This window comes from Cetorhinus maximus, chromosome 4 (assembly GCF_964194155.1).
Source record: "Cetorhinus maximus chromosome 4, sCetMax3.hap1.1, whole genome shotgun sequence".
NCBI lineage: Eukaryota > Metazoa > Chordata > Chondrichthyes > Lamniformes > Cetorhinidae > Cetorhinus > Cetorhinus maximus.
In genome coordinates, this window is record NC_135882.1 from 41,066,116 (window position 1) to 41,081,722 (window position 15,607).

Genomic DNA, 15,607 nt, shown 5'->3' on the forward strand with positions numbered 1-15,607 from the left:
TTCCCCTTTAACAGCACGTGTAAATTCTTCAAAGAACTCCAATAAATTGGTTAAATATGATTTCCCCCTCTCAAAACCATGTTGACTCTGTCTGATGACCTTGAATTTATCTTAGTGCCCTGCCATAACATCTTTAATAATAGCTTCTAACACTTTCCCTATGACAGATGTTAAGCTAACTGGCCTGTAGTTTCCTACTTTCTGTCTGTCTCCCTTTTTGAATAAAGGAGTTATGTTTGCCATTTTCCAATCTCATGGAACCTTCCCCAAATCTTGGAAAATGAAAGCCAATGCATCAACTCTCTCACTCGCCACTTCTTTTAAAACCCTAGGATGAATCAGGGCTTGGGGCTTTGTCAGCCCTCAGCTCCAACAATTTGCTTAGTACTACTTCCCTGGTGATTCTACTTTTCCTTAGATTTCCCCCTCCATTCCATTTCCTGATTTACAGCTATTTTTGCGATGTTACTTGTATCCTCTGTGGTGAATCCAGTGCAAAATACCTGTGTAATTCATCTGCTGTCTCCTTACTTATCATTATTCATTCCCCAGACTCACTTTCTGTAGGACCAGCACTTAGTTGGTTAATTCTTAATCTCTTAAACTAGCTTCGCATTCCATTCTTTTTGCTGGAGGACCCATTTCTATTCGTTGCTCACCATGTGTGGTCTGCACCTTGTGGATGTGTCTTAAACCTCCACACATCTTCTTGGCTACAGTATTGCCTGTTTGATCTGTTATGTTCCTAGTCCAGACCCCAGGTTGTTGCTAAGATCCAGTTAGGGACTAATAATGTTTGTTTAAAGTAGACGAAGTTTGAGATTCAAGACACTTGCTGATAGAACAAAGCCCCAAGATTCTACGGGTTTTGAACAAACATAAAAAATAAACTTTGCTAGGCAAGATCAGAACGACAAAACAAATTAGTATCTATAACTCACTACACAATAAATGGTAGATGCAACCAAGCCACAGCCCATGGATATTTGAACAACCCAGGCGTCAGTAACACTGAGTCAACCAATCTCACTGAAGCCCTGTCATTCTTATGAGGGGTTTCAGTCTTCATCTTCAAAGATCTTGCCTTGGGATTCTCTCCAGCTCTAATGACATCAATGACAGCCCACCTTGCAGGGCTTTGATCTTGTCTTGATATTTTGGTCCCCTGGATTCCTGACTATACACACAAGCACCAACTCACAAGCACAACCACAGCTCTTTGGTCACACCGACTAGAGCTATGACTGCTCCAAAGGTGCACCTTTGCCTTCTTCCTGCTTTTAACTTAACTGGGACCTGTTCCTGTCCCTGTCTGGGATTCTTCTTTTGAGACTTCTCCCTGTCTCCCCTGCTGGCCGTGGCACTTATCTGCTACAGTGTTCTGCTCCTGGTCACATGACTTGAGTTTTTCACACCATTTTTCTTGGACAGGCACCTGAGACCCAAAGAAAGTAAAAATTGCAGAACTACACATGTGCAGCCCTCTCCCCATCGGCATAAAAGCTTCGAAGTCTGTTGGGGGTTGAAGTTCCTGCCCTGCATTGTTAACTCTGAGGTAAGCTGTCTTTCATAATAGATCCCATACGCTGACTATAAGGCGAATAAAAAATTAATTTCTGAGGTGATAAATTGAGGTCAACTGCTAATCTGAGTATAGCATGTTTTAGCAGAAGTGGTGGGGTGTGGGCAATTTATATGCCGAGTATAGGCCTATAATTGATTCTTGGCTGTGAAAAAATGGGGTTGTCTTATACACTGGATTGACTTACAAGATGTTATCTGTGGTATCTAGTGGGGTTCTGCAAGATTCAGTGTTAGAACCAATGCTATTTTTGATATGCATTAATGAGTTGGCCTTTGGGGTACAGGGCTCAAGTTTGAAATATTCAGATCACAAAACTTGGAAGTATCATAAATGGTGAGGAAGATAGTAATAGCCTTAGAGGACATTGATGAAACTCATTGCAGATAAGTATGAGGTAACCCATTTTAATATGAAGAATGAGGAAGTCAGTAGAAGCTGAGGGGATGCAAGATGGGTGTGTTTGTGCACAAATCTCTGAAGATGTCAGGAGAAGTTAACAAAGAAGTTGATAAAACCCTTGGGTTTTGTGGCTTTATAAATAGAGGCATAGAGTACAAATATCTGGAAATTATGTTACAACTGTATGAAACACTAGTGCTGCCCCACTTGGAGTCTTGTGCCTGATTCTGAGCATGGTGCTTTCAGAAATATGTCAAGGCTTTGGACAGGATACAGAAGAGATTTACTCGAATGGTTCCGGGTGAGGGAGGATTAGTTATTTGGATGGACTGGAGAAGCTGGACTTATTCTCCTTAGAACAGAGAGGACTAAGTTGACATTAGAACTGTTTAAAATCACAAAGGGTTTAGATAGAGTAGATAAGCATCTTAGTCTTCTCTGTTCTAAGGAGAATAATTCCAGCTTCTCCAGTCCATCCAAATAACTAATCCCTTACCTGGAGCCATTCTAGTAATTCTGTTCTATACGTTCTTCAGAGCCTTGACATATTTCTGAAAGCGCTGTACTCAGAACTGGACACAATACTCCAACTGGGGCAGCAAGGGTTATTTTAAGGTGATTGGCAAAAGAATCGGAGGGAACATGAAGAAAAACTTTGTTTTATGCAATGAGTGGTTAAGATTTAGAACGCACTGTCTGACAGAATGAGTGGATCCAGTTTCAGTAGTAGCCTTCAAAAGGGAATTGGCTAAATACTTGGAGGAGAAAATAATTGTAGGATATGAGGATAGAGTCGGGGAGTGGAACTAGCTGGATTGCTCTTTGAAAGAGCTGGCACATACTCAGTGGGCCTCCTGCTGTAATGTTATCATTTGACCATTCTATGATGTTAGTAGAAACGTAGTTATTAACTGTAAGATTATAATTCTCACTAGTTAAACACTAACAATATGCAAACAATTGATGGATATCAAAAGTAATAGACAGGATTACATAACAATTTGAGTAAGAATTCATAGGAGTTACTTCACAAGGTAACAGAAGTTATATGTACTGTAGCATGTATCACCATTTCAACAGTAGTAAATCGTTGACAATTAAACTATCACTGACAACAGTTTCTGAGACTACTTCGAATCAGTAACGTTAATTTAGGAGAAATTTTGGATAACTGACAAGTTAACAGCACTGGTCTTTGTGCTAATGTTTAGCAATGTTTCCCAGATTTTATACAATCTTTTGAGGAGAGGTTGATGGAGTTGTTGATCATTTTGTGGATGGCAGAATTAACTTTGGAATATGATTTGTTGCAGCTGTATTTGGTGGCATTACCTGTGTTGCTTAGATCCTCCTTTTAGGCTGAATCCACTTTAGCATTAGTGACTGGATCTAAATGACTCTATTCTTATTTCCTGGTTTAACACACACCCCTTGATCTCAGACAATTAATATAATTAAGTTGCACATGTATCTCTGCCTGTACAGGTGTAACTGTACAAACTGTCTTTGAAAACCCCTTAACTCTCTTTTTTACATACTTAAATATATGCTTGTGCATCTACCAGATAAAAAGTTGTTACAGGATAAGAAAAGGCCAAGTGATTCTTCTAACAGAGAAATTACATCTAACAAAGACGGAGAATCTGTCGAGGTATGCCGAGCAACCTCTGGTGTGCCATGAACCAAAGAAAAATGTCTTTACGTTCAGTTGGCTAATTTGGGTGACATGTCCAAATGTTTTAACTTTTTTGTTGTTAACCACTACTTATAGTGATGTAAACATTTTGGAAGATATCGAAATTAATGTGGCACAGATATCTAGATATGCCAAGTCCCATTTCCCTCCAGTTAATTTTATCTTCTTTCCAACAAAGGGTTCTGCACAGGAGCAGATTGGTAATGGTATATATTCTCATTAATGGCGGTTCATTAGCTCGGCCCTGAGTGCTAGTCTCTCACCACCAGTTATGAATAGTTTGTTCTGAACAATTTTTTCATAACTTTTCAGTTTTGATTTTCCAACATTCAGTTCAACTACCGACCCCATATTGTGTGCCACTTTTATGGAAATTCCATTTTGAGAAGACAAGTCAAGCAATTTATAGGGAATTTTTCCTACACAAACAACATTGGTTGTTGGCTTACCTCATTTATATTTACTGGCATTGTTTTGAATGAAGTTTAATAATGTTTTGAATTGAAATGTGACGAAGATGTAAGTTGGGTATGAATCATGTTTAAGAGTACTTTGAGAGTTGGCTTTCTCTAATGCTCCACTTTTAAAAGGAAACTGCAGCACTTTAAAAATGATTTAGAAAAGCAGTGAAAGCAAGATTTGTTTCAAGCACTCAGGTTAAAAACATAAATTCTTACCTGGCTAAGGTGAGCATTTGTACCGAAGGCTATTCCCCTACAAGTGTACACAACCTGATCACCAAGTTTCAGAGGCAGTCACAATGGAATCTGTGTCCCTTGTGGTTAAAGAATTATTCCTTTTTATGGTTTTTATATATTGCAGAGGGGAGGAGAGAGGAAAGAGCCTAAATGTGCATCTTCATCTTTTCAATCGTAATTTATTTTTAGATGCCATGCATTAATCTGTCTATATCCTGTTGTTTCTCATTCTTCCATCTTATTTCCTTGTCTGTGCATTTGTAGATGACATCTCGTGCAAAGGATAAATCAGTTCAACTCGAGAAAACCCCCCGAGCTGTATGTAAACTAAGTGTTGTCAGTTAGTGTTAAAATTTAGTGTACAAAGCGATGTACAGTGTATTGTGTATACATTTTGCACTTTGATTAATCTGAAAATCTTTTGCTTCAGGTTTGAAGGTTGAGGTAGCTGTGTTACAATTTCTGTTTTGAAGTTTAATGAGGAAGTTTACTTGGTGAAGCTATGAAAGTAGAAAAAATTATCTCCTAATTATTGGTGTATGGCAAACCTAATATAAAAATTCAGCCTTTGAGAATTTTTCTGTTATGCTCGTGCTTTGATGTTTTAAGATGAGTAAAGTTTGTAACATACGGCTTTTGTACTGATATGTTTGTTGATATGCTTTGATTTACCTTTCACTGCCAGAGTTCCATTCACAATGATGCTCATACAGTCAGGAAGAAGCTCTCTTCTTCCAGTCATGGCTCCTTGGTTAGTTGATTAATGTTTTGCCTGTTGAGACAGATGTCTGGAGTTTTCTGTAAAACTGTTAGGTCTAGATCTTGTGAATTGTCTTGTATTTAGAAACCACAAATACTGTTTCCATTATTTTTCATAATGGTCTTTGTGTCATAGCAATGATTTCAGATGTTTGACTTGATTTTTGTATTGTTTATATTCATTCTTTCTTTCTATGATTTGATTTTCAGAGTGGAATGTACCACAACCAAAGAATGTACAGCACCTTAAATAGGGCTAAATCCTTCTCCAATTATACTCTGGTCTGTCTTATTATTTGTTTATTTACTTCAGTAAAGTATCTTGCGTTCAGCTTGACTTGGGTTCCTGGGGCACTAGTTTTGTACTGTCTTTACCTATTTTGAATACTGAAATTGATTCCCAATTCAGGGATGCGCACACTTTTTTTAAACAGCATGTCATGACTTTGTTCATTTTGATGCACAATTACTACTTGGATTTCAAAGTCCTCAAATTTTTAATAGCATTCAAGACCATTCCAAAATTAATGGTCTTTTAAATGATGGCATATACATGTTGCAATTTGATGTGCAAAGATTTGTTTTACATGTGAAGATAATCAAATGCCAAAATTAGAACTGTAAATCCAAAATCTCCGATGTGTATAATACTGGTGTTGATTGTATTTTGAAGCTAGGATGAGGCAAGCAAATGAGGCGTAAGAAAGAAAAATGGTTAAAACAAGTGTGCAGGAAGTTGACAGGCTTTATGATGCTGGGAAGGAAGAACTACTTTCAGAAATGTTAGTCCGATGTCCAAAATCCAGCACTCTTGTGTCATATTTCGGATTTTGGATTACCCATATTTTATAGCGGAGGAATGGGTGCCTGATTTCTGTTGTCAGCACACAGTACAGGATTGAGACTTGATCTGGAATTCATAAAGCAGCATTGCTGGAGGCTCTTTGCTGCTCAGCAGAATCTCACCCCCACTCCTGTGATCTATTAACCGGGACTTAGTGAAAATAAATACAGGTAGATCCCAGTTTTCATTGGAAGGAATTAATGGGTTCAGCTTCACTTACAGGACATGTAATACAGCTCCGTTATTCAGACTCTAACCGTGAGTTCTGCGCGGCTGCAGACCCTTGCGGAGAGAATCCCTGACTATCCTACTGGTGGAACAGGCAGTTTTATGTTTGGGGATAGGGAGGGACAGGGAGAGGCAGTTAAAGCTTGGCAATGGATCCTGTTCTTGTTTGTGCAAAACCATCGCTGATTCTGTCCTCTGGCATCTGCCCAAGAATGGCCTCTTCCTGCGATAACTCTGTTTCGGAATTAGCAACCAGATCTCTCGAGAGAAATTGTCCAGTTTTTGGAAAATTCAGGTTTTTGCACAGCTAGGCTTTGGATAATGGACCTGTAGATGCCATTATTCTCTAGAGGTTTCATTGAGGAAATAACTTAAACCTCTTCCCCTTCTTGCTGCATGCATCTTTTAATAGTAAAAAAGCCACTGTTATCATTTGATTAGTACAGTTTATTTCATAACTTTGGGGATGTATTTTCTATAAAAGTTGTGAGGAAAGTATCTTTATTTGTTCTTGATCACCCAGTACTGTTTGACTGCAAATTGCTGCTATGTGAATCTTTTTTTGATGACATGTTACTAAATCCACACCTCCTCGAAGGCAATTAGGGATGGGCAATAAATGCTGGCCTTGTCAGAGGCATCCACATCCTATGAACAAATAAAAATAATTCTTTCTTACTCTGCAAAGCTCCCCACTCTTGTTCTTGCAACCTCAAGTCATGCATTATCTCATTTAAATTGTGCGCTTTTTTAAACCAGATCTTAAAATGACCTGGTTCTTTATTTGCTGTCATGAACTTTCATATAATTTAAATTGTCCAGGGATTTATTACTTAATATTAATTTGTCGAGGGTCAATATATAACTTGCACCATCAGTTTTGTAAAAACACTTCAGGAAAACGTAATGATATAATTGCACTTTCATACTGTATGAAGTTTCTGAACAGGCCACTTTCCCGGATAGCAGCAAATAGTCATTTCCTTCGTGCATTGTCCAAAGGATATACTGCAAGACTATATGCTACATTTGTAACTCCTTTTTGTGACAACTTTTAATTGTAAAGCGCTTTCACATCTACTCCATCAACTTACTACAACTGTTAGCACACAAATGTATGCAATTATATAATTTGTCATATTTTCTGAGGTCTGTCCAAACACTTGCTTAAAGGTATATTGAACATACATACAAGCATATGAACTAGGACCAGGAGTACGCCACTCGGCCCTTCAAGCCTGCTTTGCCATTCAATAAGATTATGGGTGATCTGAATGTAACCTCCTGCCTACCCCTGATAACCTTTCACCCCCTTGCTTATCAAGAATCTATCTAGCTCTGCCTTCAAAATGCTCAAAGACCCTGCTTCCACTGACTTTTGAGGAAGAGAGTTCCAAAGATTCTCAAACCCCTCCTCATCTCTGTCTTAAATGAGCGACCCCTTATTTTTGAACCATGACCCCTAGCTCTAGATTCTCCCACAAATGGCAACATCCTCTCCACATCCAGTCTGTCTAGACCCCTCAGGACCTTTAAAGGTTTTGATCAAGTCATCTCTTACTCTTCTAAACTCCAGTGGATACAAGCTTAACCTGTCCAACCTTTCCTCATTAGGCAGTCCACCCATTCCTGGTAATAGTCTACTAAACCTTCTCTGAACTGCTTCAAACACATTTGCATCTTTTCTTAAATAAGGAGACCAATACTGTACACAGTACTCCAGGTGTGGTCTCACCGGTACCCTGTACAACTGAAGCATAACCTCCCTATTTTTGTATTCAATTCCCCTCGCAATAAATGATAACATGCAATTAGCTTTCCTAATTACTTGCTGTACCTGCATACAAGCCTTTTGTGATTCATACACTCGGACACCCAGATCCCCCTCAATTTCAGAGCTCTGCAATCTCTCACCATTTAGATAATATGCTTTTTTTATTCTTCCTGCCAAACAATTTCACATTTTCCCACATTATACTCCATTTGCCAGGTCTTTGCCTACTTAATTAACCGATCTATGTCACTTTGTAGCCTCCTCACATCCTCTTCACAATTTACTTTCCTACCTATCTTTGTGTCATCAGCAAATTTAGCAACCATACCATCCAAGTCATTTATATAAATTGTAAAAAGTTGAGGCCCCAGCAGTGACCCCTGTGGCACACCATTCGTTACATCTTGTCAACCAGAAAAATACCTATTTATGGGTATCCTTGGTTTCCTGTTCACTAGTCAGTCTTCTATCCATGCCAATATATTGCCCCGATACTATGAGCTTTTATTTTCTGCAATAGCCTTTGATGTGGCACCTTATCAAATGCCTTTGAATATTGTATAATATTGGAAATAACGCTGCTAATATCTGGCTTTTTTTCAAAACAATTCAAAGTGCATTGGACCATTGGTTTGAAATCCCAATGGCTTTGGCACATAATAAATAAACTTGCCAGGAGTTGGAAGCTGCAGTATTTTTAGTAGTTACCAAGGAATCTCTCAACTGTGTTTCCCAATTCACTATTGAAAACCTGTCTGTCCTATGCTTGTTTGACCTTTCGCTCTGTTAACTGTTACCCAAGAACCTAACTGGTCTCCTTCTTACATTCCTATGTACTTGCTCACTAGCGGGCTTGTTAACTAAATCAATTACCACCCATTCCAGGAGTATATTCTCCACTGGCATCTTATGCCATGCCCATAATGATACACATGAAGACTAATTGTTTACTGTCTCCAGTCGTTCTGACATGGGCCATAGATGAAACACTGTTGCTTCAGTTGTGATATCCCTCACACCGGCTTGCTTCAATACCCATTCTTGAGTGCTTACGATCTGTTGTCTTTTTTCAATGGGAATTTTTTTCCTTTTAACACACACACACACACACACACAAAGGAGAAAATAATGAAAAGAAATCTTGAAATATAACTGTGGGTTATTCTCTTCGACTCTAATTCAAATAGCATGAGTGGCTGCAGAACCGTCATATGTACAAACTCTCTCCCTTCCTCCAGATATGACATGGGGAAAAGAACCCTGGATTGTGTACAGCATATTGATGTATTCATGTTAGTAATGCTCCAAATATTGATTTCTGCACTCAAATTATATTCTTTTTACTTTGGCAAAGTACTGTCAATTTTCACTTTTGATAAATATATTAATGTACCAAATTTATTTCAAAATTGAGAATGCAGTATTTCATTTGGATTCCTCATTCCTTCGTTTCCAATGCAGCCATCCTCTCTCTCTAGTGCTCCAGTTACAACACCCAAGAATTACAGGGTTTGTATGATTTATTTTACAATTCATCTGTCTTATCACAGTCAAATTCCTGCAAAAATGTGTTTCATGTGAATAAATACACTTTTCCTCCTTTAGGTGTCTTCTAATTTGAGCACTGGCCTAATTCGAAGCCAAAGCTTGGTTGGTATACAGTAACTGCATGGGCTGTAGATAGAATATTGAAGCATTGTAGTTGCTCATAGCAGTAATAGCTTGTCTGCAACCAAGAATTAGTTTGGCCTTAGAACTTCTCCAATCTATCTATTTTTTAAAAAAAAGTCAGGATATGACAACATTATGAAAAGATTTCCTTTGATAACCAGCAATAGCTAATGACATAATTGCATCCTTAACACTATGCTTGCTGCAATTGCGCATATCAAGAGCTATGTTAATATTTTGCGCATTATAGACCAAAAAATGTTGAAAGACAAAACTCAGAAATAATTCTTCACAAAAAAGCTTTTGGATGACGTTAAATCTATAGCAATGCCTATACTCTCAGTAATTTGGACTATAAAGGAAATGCAGAACAAAGACAAAAATGCTGGAAATTTCAGTAGTTCCGGTCGTATATGTGGAGAGTGAGACAGAGTTAATGTTTCAGGTCGATTACCTTTCATCAGAAAGAAATTTAATTTGAGTCTGCTTTATATGGCATTTATGAAGAAGACTCAACATTGGACTAGTCGATATTAATGTTGCTGTGCTTTACCTGTAAAGTACTAAGAAATCAGCATTACTGCATTCCAATATTGCATGTGATGTTAAACTTGTCTAATATTCTAGTAGAAGCTCCTTCATGGACCCACCTCTCAGCCATTCATAAAATAAGTGAAAACAAGTTCAAGACTGATTCCCCAAATTGTTAAGTAGAAGTATCTAAGAGCAAATATAGTTAATTGAGCTTTAGCAGGTTTATACAGAAGCAAATTGATGCACAGGCATAGGACCTATGCCCAGTGACTCTCAGCAAACATAGGACACCCAGCAAGAGCTCCAAGTCTCATAACAGAAAAATTGCCAGAAATAGTGAATGCAAATATTCAGTATTTAGAAATACTGTCAGAAGGGACCATGGCAGAGTTTGTATTTTAATGGAGGAGGTGAAGTGTTGGTGCAGAAGGGTAAATGTTGGTGCGCAAGCTTCCGTAAACTATTATTCTGGTTCTGGGTTAATAATAGAGGCTGCAGTATTAGACTGCTCCACTGTGCTATTTAGCTTTGAAACACATGATATTTGTTAACATTTGATATATATTTGAACACTAAACAGCTGATCATCTCCTTGGACTGCAACTCCATGAATACTAACAAAGCTTTCATGATCTCAGGACATCCAAAAGCGTTTGACGGTTAGTTAAGTGCTTTTGTGACAGCCAATTTGAGCACAGCAAGCTCCCACAAACAACAATGAAATAAATGACTGGATCATCTGTTTTAGGTGTTAGTTGAGGGATAAATTCTGACCAGGACACCAGGAAAATTCCACTGCTTTTCTTCAAATAATGCAGTGGAATCTTTCATGTGCAACTGAGGGGGCAAATGGGTCTTTTCATCTGCAGGGTGGTACCTCCAACAGTGAATACTTCCTCAGTACTGCACATGAGTATAAGCTCAGATATTACACTCACATCTGAAGTAGGAATTGAACCCAGATCTTTTTTTCTCAGAAGTGACTGAGCCAAGGCCATTAACCAGTTTGAAGTAAAAAGGCACCAAGTGGCGTCAAAGCAAAAATCATTGTATAGAGACAGCTCAATCCAATTTAAAATAAGCACAGACACTACTGCAGAAAAAATATTTGGGGCACTGTGGGCTGAATTTTTGTTCTAGGGTCAGGACCCTGACGTTGGGTGCATTTCCAGCTCCCGACCCCACATCTCATCTGTGCCAGACGCCCAGTGCAATTTTAAATGAGCAATGCAACTAGCGGCTAGGATGCATGCTCACTGTCCAGTGAAGGGTGGCGAGCAAATTCCAAGGTTGGAGACTCCCCAGCACTAAAGTATTGGCTGCCCCATCGTCAGAGGTTGGTAGGAGAGAGTTGGGTGGGACATGAAGATGCGGGGCCCTCTGAAGAGCTTTTTCTTAATTTCTAAATTCAAGAAGGCCACAAGTACCAGAGCAACCCCTCTATTGGATGGCTACTGTCTGCACTTGTGGCCCAATGGCTATGATGGGTGAGGGGTTTGCTTCTCCTAACAGTGAAATGCTGCCCTCCCTGGTCTGCTGCCAGGAGACCACCTCCATTTCTCAGTGGTGTTTCAGCCTCAGCATTCCAGCTGGAAAATTCCAATCAGGTCTGCTGAATGACCTTAATAGGCTTTTAAATTGCGGGTGGGAAGCCGCACCCTGACAATTCCTGCCTGAATGTCAATGTCCCAGAAGGGGGAATCATGATGGGAGACCAGCGTGCTGGCCAAAAGTGGGAAATCGTGGCCCTGGTTCTGCCACCTCAGACGAACAAAAATTCTGTCCTGTACTTCTAGGTGGACTATTTTGATCAAAAAACAATTCCAGATGCTGGAAATAGAGTTGATCTGACAGCATCTGAAAAGGGAAAGTATAACACTTAGTTCTCACATTGTATTTAGTTGTTTTTAGTTCATGTTGCTGCAGCCTTATACAAAGAACTGCAGATCTTCATCGTTCACGGTAATTGTGCTCAAAAATATCACCTAACAGGACCTAGAATTGGGTTGTAGGTTTATTAATATCCTTTCTTTGTTGTGCAGGAGCCAGCAGGGCCACTCTTTGGCCAATTTTCCAGATCTCTCTTGAAACAATCTGTAAAGCGCTTAGAGTTGCGTCAAAATGTTGAGAGTTCAAGTTATACCATGGACTTGGTTATATAATCTAAGTCGGCAGCTTTGCATAGTAAATATGGAATGAGAACGATATTGTTAAAAATGCTGTCTTCAGACAAGACATTGAACTGAATTGATTGTTCAGGTGTGCATAAGATCCCATGGTAGAATTCAAAGAAGAGCAGGGCGACCTGACCAACATTCATCCCTAAATAATACCAGACTAACCAGTTGTTCATCTCTTGTTTATTAGCAATTTGTAGTGCGCAAATTAGCTGCTACAATTCCCTTCTTAACAGCCATGATAATTGATGTGAAACACTTTTGGATGTCCTCAGGTCATGCTACAGCCACTATTCATTCCATGTGGTTTTATCAAGTCTTAATCAGATGGAGCAAAGTGCTTTGATTGTATTGTTCTCCAAGCTGAAGCCAGCTTTAGGTTGTGGCTTAGTTGATAGTCTTGCTTCTGAATCACAAGGTTCTAGGTTCAAACTCACTTTGGGTTTGTGCACAAAAATCAAGGCTGCCGTTCCAGTGCAGTACTGAGTGAGTGTTGCACTGTCAAGAGGTGCTGCCTTTTGGGTGAGACATTAAACCAAGGCCTCATCTGCCTCCTTGGGTGGATATGGAAGATCCCATGGCACTGTTTCAGGCAACATATTCAAGGACTTGAGAGAGAGAGAGAGAGAAAAGAGAGGTTGGCAATGGGGCAGTAGTTTGCAAGGACAAGAGGGATCAAAGGTTGGATGTTTTGAGGAGAGGGATGATGACAGCAGATTTGAAGGAGAGGAGCTCGGTACTTGAGAGAGAACTATTAAAACTATCAGCTGTCTTGGGAGCCAGTATGGGAAGTTGGGTAGTAAATTTTCCAAGGGACTATTTCCAACAGTGATGATTTCCTTTTCTCCTCATCTCATATTCCTCCTTGGTCCTCTCTTTTATTTCTCTCTCCTTGTCTGAACATTCTGCTGCACTGCCACTGCTCTTCTTTCTCTCCCTATCACCCATTTGCTGATGGAGAATTAGTTTTTGTGGCAATTCAGCCACTAAAACAATTAAATAATGATCATTGATAATCCAATATTGTTTCTGTAAACCAACAGTAGATAAGGAAGGACTTGTACTTAAAAAGCACCTTTCATGACTTCAGGAATACATGCCCTCTCTCAGCAACATCATCTGAAAACACAGCATCAGTTTCTGTATATACACCAATCACACCGAGCTCTACCATGCCACCACCACTCTCAACCCCTCCACAGTTTCGAGGTTATTGGGCTCTTTGCCCAACAGCCAATGCTGGATGAAGTGTCCTCACTGTTGTACTGTAGGAGACTGAACAGCCACTTGGCATATAGTAAGTGATAATGACCAGATCATCTGTTTAAATGTGGTTAAGAAATAAATATTGACCAGGAGAAAGCTCGCTTCTCTGCAAATGTATGTCATGGGATCTTTTACACTCATCTAAGAGGGCAGTTGGGCCTCAACCTTTATTGCTCAACCAAACGGCTGTACTTCAGACAGTGAAATACTGGAATGTCAGCCGAGATTACATGTTCAAATTACCTGGAGCAGTATTTGAACCCACAATCTCCTGACTTTGAGGGAAGAGGACACAGAGCCATGGCCAATGCCTAATGGACCAATTGGAGTCTAAAAGCAGCCAGTTTTTCTTTGTTTTCAACTATGGACAGTATATTTACTGAACCTTTGCCCCACATTTATTATTAAGGCAAAATTAACAGGATATGAAACTGACTTTAATGAAATAAAATTTGCAATGCTTGTTTATTTCTTTACCCACCAAAATAGAATAAAATATAAACCATTTTTATAATATAGTTACAGATTTTTATGAAGCTCTGACTTTAGATAGTGACCCTTTATCAGAATATGTACAGGTTCTAAATCAATTAGGCTGGAATGTTTGAGATGTTTAGAACTTCTAAAGCTTATACTTCGTTTACTTTTGTGCAGACAGAACTTAATGATGGCGGTGCTGTTGATGATCTGTTTAGCCGAATAAAGGCTGAGTTCAACTAATTTGTTTAGCAGCATTTAACCCATACTTTATATTTGTAGGTGTCATTGTACGATGAGAGACTTTACAGTCACAATTGGAGAAATAGCTCAAGAACTGTAAGTTTCCTGCAGTGTGTGTGACACCATTAAGAAAATAGGTTTTGGATTACTAGACAGTTTCATTCTTTAACATTCTGGGTTTTTCCTCAGCCATCTGAATACAGCTGTTCTTCACGAGCAAGCTCAGTGCACAATAGCCCAATGGTAAGAATAGTGTCAGAGCATTTTGAATGATTCAAATTTATGAATTAAATTATTGTTGGTTGATCTAAAGATGCAAGGCCTGAGGTGCCACAACAAAAATCTTTACTGCACGTGCATGAAAGATGTAAATACAGTTGTTATTTTAAAGAAAACTGATAAAATGCAAATTTGTTACCAGTGCTAAGAAACTTAGCTAAGTTGACCTACTGTATAACATTGCTTTGTTAGATGAAAATCCATTTGTGCTCAGTCATCACAATAACAATCTAACAATTGCACGTTAAATACTTGCTGTGATCTAATTTAATATAACACTGGATATGTACTATGCAATACTAGAAATCTAAACACCAAAGATAGGTTGAGTGCATTACAGTCGAAGAAAATAATTTCTGTCGCTGTACCATGTAATGCAAGCTGTTTTACCAGGTGCCCTTTTACCACATTTTATTTGCCAGTTACCTGTGTGTATTGCTTTACACAGCTTCTATTACCATGAAATTTGGGGGCAACTGAATCGTGATTTGGAGGTTTTACTGGGTCACTCAGCACAGTTGGCACCCCTGGTCTATCAAAGGACTTGAGCGATTGAGAAGAAATGGAACTGTTCACAGAGCAAGCCTCAGCAGTAGCACTGCATCTGCAGACTAACTCCAAGTACAGACTGACTGACTAAACCTGCATAGCAGTGGCTTTCCCTGTACCCCCCTACCCATTCTCCCTATTCTTTTGCCTGACCTCCGCTCTCCTCCCTGTGGCTCCCACTCTCACCATTGCCTTCTTTTGAGGAGCGGGGTGATGGTAGATTTTAAGACGAAGGATCCAGTACCTGAGGAGTTGTTGACAGTATCAGTTAACTTGGGGTCAGGAAGGGAAAATGAGTGGTTGGTAGTTTGGTGGTAATGGGGTCAAGGGATAAATTGAGCTTGGAACGGGCATGTGGTGAGATGGAGAAATGAGAGAAAGCTTTACTTTAAGGCTATGGTGGGGTAACCTTGGTGGATGAGGGGAAG

General features: G+C 39.3%; 1 protein-coding gene across 1 annotated transcript in view; it reads left to right on the top strand.

The window, feature by feature from the left end:
• The window catches only part of lrrfip2 (leucine rich repeat (in FLII) interacting protein 2), a 202,492-nt gene that overhangs the window by 107,712 nt on the left and 79,173 nt on the right, over positions 1–15,607 (top strand). The window contains exons 6-13 of the mRNA XM_078539775.1: positions 1,400–1,555; positions 4,643–4,696; positions 5,064–5,129; positions 5,348–5,419; positions 9,445–9,492; positions 9,589–9,633; positions 14,391–14,447; positions 14,541–14,594. Coding sequence (XP_078395901.1) covers positions 1,400–1,555; positions 4,643–4,696; positions 5,064–5,129; positions 5,348–5,419; positions 9,445–9,492; positions 9,589–9,633; positions 14,391–14,447; positions 14,541–14,594 — 552 coding nt within the window. The remainder of the gene's footprint in view (positions 1–1,399; positions 1,556–4,642; positions 4,697–5,063; positions 5,130–5,347; positions 5,420–9,444; positions 9,493–9,588; positions 9,634–14,390; positions 14,448–14,540; positions 14,595–15,607) is intronic.